The following is a 5,483-nucleotide window of genomic DNA, read 5'->3' on the forward strand; positions in this document are numbered from 1 at the left end:
CGCGGTCTAAATCAGAACAGCGCTATCGGCGGCGAAGCAAAACACAAGCATCGTGCGCGGCAGCTCCTCTCTGAAGACAGGTCCTGAGAGAAGGCTCTGGACTCACCGAGGTCGTCCTGTTCCGTCTCTTCTGATGATGCTGCTCTGCCGCTGCCGCTTTGTGTTTTGCTACTGGCGCTCCCTTTCAAAGGGAATGGCGCGCGATGTCCTGCGCCCCTCCTCGCTCCCGCACCTGTCCTGACGAACCACGTTGCGGGACCGTATATAAGGACCTAACGGTTCGATCGGCAGGCATAACGCAGCTTGCTCTCATCGCAAGACACAGCAGCCACGAGCAGCATGAAGTCCACGGTGAGTCCGGGCCTCGCCGTCGCTCGGGACAACACGAGGGCCACCGCGTACGTCGAGCTCGGCGTCGAGGAGTAGGGTTCGGCTGCGCAGACTTGGCGCCTCAAGTGTGGCAAAGACGCTTAAGGCGCCAACGTGGTCTGGAGCAGTGGATCTCACGAGTAGCCGCTGGGATGAAAATGCTTCTGTGGTGCAGGGACGGTGAAGAAACTATAGGTCACTTAAGACAAGGCGCAGCATTGGAAAGCATCAAGCTTTAACTTCGTGCAAAACAGCCGTTCCAAGTGATCTTGGAGATTAACAGCTGTGGCTGTACCGCCTATGACCGGCAAATGTGGGTAATGCAATTTAAAGACTTCAGGGCTCAGGTGTAGCAAGCCAATTTTCTAACGAAGTGCGATAAGTCCCTATTACCAGGCATAGAAGGGTCAAACGGGCTCAGTCACTCTAAGTTTCTGTATCAGCTTTATTACAATTAATAGCGGAATTGGATTGTTGACTTCATAAGGGCTGCTTACGCAGAGCGCTGTTCTAACGCAGAATATTATGTGCTATTTGAGATGGACAAAATATATTATTTGCATGTTCTGCTCCCACGAGAACAAAATATACAAATTCAAACTGAAAAAGACGGTGTCATCTGGACATAAAGACAATATTCTTACTGCATTACTGATATAATTCCTCAGGGAATTAACGACATTCGTTTTCACAGAGTTGTCTTGTAAAATGGTGATGTGAGCAGTAGGGGAGAATGTAGTTCTCATAGGGATATAGCGTACTATATTAGGCAACATTAACCGCAAAGCCCCTGGAAGTTGCAGGGCGCAAAAGGAGAGACAAAGTAAGATGTTGCAATAAGTAGCACATAGTACACAATAAGCCGCACATATCTGACCATATGTGTTGCTTACTGTTACAAGCTCCTTTCATCATACGTTGATGACCGAGGCGTAAAATCTACCAGTACACGATCTCTAGAACCAAAGGATCTACTGAATTTCGGCAGCGTACAGGATAAGCAACAGGAATCAAGTTTGCAGAACGTCTGAGCCTTTTTCTTTTTTAATTGTTTTCCGACCTTCTCACAGCACTCCAGCTCCCTTTATGTATGTGGGAATGACCATAGATATGAGTAAGGGAATCACTAATTGTCAAAGAGACAGCATAGCTCGTCGTGTCCTACATCTTCCACTTCGGAAAAATCTTTCAATAATCCAAGACCACTATACATGTAACCTTCACATCACACCTCTGAGAATGCATAGACGTTTTGGAGGCTGCGCAGTGCGTACAGGAACAGTGCCTGAAAAGTTCTTTCGGCGCAGGCTCTCCTTTGCGGTCTCCTGCTAGTCAACGCCGTTAGAGCTGGCTTCCTAGGCGGAGGTGGCGGCGGTGGTCTCGGAGGCGGAGGTGGTCTCGGAGGCGGCGGATACGGCGGCGGTGGATACGGCGGTGGTGGATACGGCGGTGGTGGCTTGGGTGGCCTCGGTGGAGGTATCGGAGGTGGCCACCACGGAGGTGGCGGCTATGGAGGCGGCGGCTATGGAGGCGGTGGTTATGGAGGAGGTGGTTACGGCGGCGGAGGCGTAGGCGGCGGAGTCGGCCACACATCCACCTATCTTGTGCGCACCGTGAGCAAAACGCACGGTGGAGGCGGCGGAGGCCTCGGCGGCGGGTACGGTGGTGGTCTCGGAGGTTACGGAGGCGGTGGCTACGGCGGCGGAGGCTACGGCGGTGGAGGCTACAGCGGCGGCGGAGGCTACAGCGGCGGCGGAGGTTACAGCGGCGGCGGATATGGCGGCTACAGTGGCGGTGGATACAGCGGTGGACTCGGTGGCTTCGGAGGTGGTGGATACGGCGGTGGAGGATCTGGTGGTGCCGCCAAAGTGATCATCATCAAGGGAGGAGGAGGCGGCGGTGTCGGCGGCGGACTCGGCGGCGGATACGGAGGATACGGCGGCGGCTTGGGAGGACTCGGAGGAGCCAGCTACGGCGGCGGCGGATATGGAGGTGGTGGATACGGTGGCGGTGGATACGGTGGCGGTGGCCACCACGGTGGCTGGCACTAAGCGGTAAGATGGCGTATACCAGCGTGCTCACCTCTTATTCTACAACAGCGTAATCGCACCACCCGGCTTTTTCCCTTAATCTAACACAAGACATTAAAACATAGAGATAATTCAAAATGTGGAATTACTTTTTCCTCAGTTTCTCAGATGTCTTACGAAGCTATAATGTTAACAATGTGGTTAAAGCGAAGGCAATACTTTGGGAGGTGACCCATGAGGTGTTTAAGAGAGGGGACACGTATCCTTGATGGTAAAATAATGCGGTACCTAGCTTAATCTTAAGTTAAACCTGAAATGCATCCCTGCGCTCTGGTCTTTATACTCGTGCTGCAGTTTCGATTTCAGCTTTTAAACAGCTTGCCATTGATGACCGAGTGAGCGCGCCGAATCCGAAACAACAAATTCCCAACTGCGATAACGATGCTCACTGGCTTTGCCTGCAAGTTTACTAATGGTACACTTCAAGTTTTGCATATTTTTATTCTTGCTCACGCACAAACTACAGCCATAAAATGTATCAGTACACCAAACAGCCAAACCTAGCATCCAGCAGTGTCATTTTGGTTGTAGCAGGCATCACTACTATCCGCAGTAAATTAGTAAACAAACACCCCGCATCCCCACTTCCCCCCGGCCCTTGTTAACAGTTTCGAATTCTATCCCATTATGAAAGAATTATCAACGTTGTCTGCTTAGGTAATTACATCGTAAAACCACAATTTATGTTCAAGGTTCCTCGGAATGACAAATTATCCGGGGAAGGACACTGTTGACTGATACATTGCCATTGTGCAAATAATTTGTAGGCCACGCGTGATTATTTGCGAAATTATTTGACACAAAGAAAAACCCATTGCAATAACCATTCAGATAACTTACACGGCCGACATTCTTCCTTGCAGATTAAAATGTGACAGTCTTCTGTTTTTATTCTCACTTTCTAGAATCCAAGTGCAGTTCATGAAGTGACAGCCAGTCCGGCCACAGCGTTCGCCATCCGGCAGGGGTAGCAGCGGCCACCCTTCGAAGATGGAGCAGACCAGACCTCGCAGACACTTCCAACGTGGATTGGCCATCGTGTTATTGTTTTCGTTGTTGTTCGTTGTTGTTGATTCATCCTACGCCGTAAACAGACTGAGTTCCACCACATGAAATCTGCAGCTTGCCTTGCATGAAAAATATAGCAGGAGGAGATTCGGGCTTTCTTGTCACATGCGAAGATTCTTTAGCCGACTCCGCTGATTTCTCTTTCATGGTGCTGCTTGTACAGAGAAGTGTGAACTTATCATGAGTTGAATAAAAACTAAAAAACAACTTTTTGTCAAGTGCATTTCATCACCACAAGTACGTCTTGAATAAACGACGGCCTAGACAAGCTGTGCGTGTTAATTCGATAAGTCGGCCCGTATATCTGGGCTAAACAAACCTCAGAGAATAGCAGATATAACATACATGTGGCACAATCAGGGCCACTAGACTATCACTAATAACATTAGTTGCTAGAATCACTTGATTCGTTTCAAGAAGTGTTTGGTATAAATAAATTCACACCTAACTTCCTTTCGCTCCTGCGCATATAGACGTTGTGCCAACACGAAGTCCGGATCAAATAACGTGTGCGATGAACTTAAACTGAATAAACGGAACCAACAGCAGCCCTTCGTGGCGTGCCTTGTCTGTTTATGAAAGTGTGTGACCAATAATAAGAAACAATTGAATGAACACCACGCTCCCGCAAGCGTATTAGCAACTGTTCGTTTATTTATCCCTGCTCATTTTCTAGTCCACATCTGTATCTTGAGCCTAGCTTTGTTCCAAAGCTAAATAGGCCTAAACGGACTGCCCTCTTTTAACCGAAATACAGATTAGGGTCCATATTGAGAGGAAGCTCTTACGTACAAAATTGTTTGTAAGAACAAATTCCAGCCAATCTTGATGCTGGGGGAATACAATTAGCGAAGGCGGCCAGCCAATGACAAACGGCCCTTACGGACGAAAAGCTATGCGATTTTCGTTTTAGTCCGAAAATATACTGATAGCCGGGAAACAGACACAAACTCTAATTGTTAACTTAACCCACGACAACCACCGCTTACAATTACCAACCGCTGCACTACTCACGCGCATTTGCGTTCAGATGTATACATATGGTTTACAGATGTTTGCCGAACAGCAGTGCTGTTGACCGTATGAGTGGGAGATGAAGGTTGTAAACAGTTGCGTCTCATAAAACATGATCAATGTGTGGACCTAGCAACTGGAAACGACACACTGTTAAGCTCTTTTTGGTGCCGAGACTAAAAGAGGCGAGACTTTCAGTAATCGATAAGCATAAAAGAGGCAGTGTCAAATTAAAGTGTTTTAAAATGAACCCCTTCGTCGCGTTCGCATAATAATAAGCGTAGACCTATTTAAAGTTTATAGCATGTCTATAAAAGTGTGATGCCTTCTAGCATCATGATCTTGTGACTGTCCAATGTCTGCTTGATGTTATTTGCTTATGTATTCTTGCTGGCATTGTAAAAAATATTAGCCACCGTAAGTCTAATGCTTTCGTGATGCATGCATTCCTGATGGTTTTGCGGCATTTTCCTGATGACACGTAAGTGAACTTTCGCATTAGGTCCACATTAAACACTTTGACGCGGTTCACTGCAATCCTAATGTCACTTATAATCAGATATGCAGTGCATTCGTGACCTTCTGAATGCCAGCGTATGTAAGGATTCCTAAGGTTTTTTTTTTATTTTTATTTTTTTTTCATTTAGCGCGGCCAGTGACGGGACGATATATTGAATGAATGTAAGTACATATACACAGTGTTCAAACCTGTATAGAAATATATATGATCTTGTGGTTTTCATTTATTTAGTGACCACAGGGACCATGGCCTTATGGTCGCTACGGTACACCGCCATAGGGTGTACGGCAAAGGTTGGCACGTTTTTCATAAACACGTCACCAACGCCGCGTGCGTTCGGTGCGAACGCGGGCAAAACGCCGCCGCCGTCGACAACAGTTCTGCTCGTTGTTTGTGTGACCGCACATAACCGCTGTCAAAAC

The 5,483-nt window shown here is 47.7% G+C and overlaps 1 protein-coding gene across 1 annotated transcript; it reads left to right on the forward strand.

The window, feature by feature from the left end:
* The first annotated feature begins 209 nt into the window (after positions 1-209).
* On the forward strand, positions 210-3,734 carry LOC119458231 (acanthoscurrin-2-like). Its single transcript, XM_037720094.2, has 3 exons — positions 210-351; positions 1,677-2,423; positions 3,365-3,734. Exons 1-2 carry the CDS (start codon positions 340-342, stop codon positions 2,418-2,420), a joined length of 756 nt encoding a protein of 251 aa, XP_037576022.1. The 5' UTR covers positions 210-339; the 3' UTR covers positions 2,421-2,423; positions 3,365-3,734.
* Positions 3,735-5,483: the final 1,749 nt, after the last annotated feature.

The sequence above is a fragment of the Dermacentor silvarum genome, chromosome 1, assembly GCF_013339745.2.
Source record: "Dermacentor silvarum isolate Dsil-2018 chromosome 1, BIME_Dsil_1.4, whole genome shotgun sequence".
NCBI lineage: Eukaryota > Metazoa > Arthropoda > Arachnida > Ixodida > Ixodidae > Dermacentor > Dermacentor silvarum.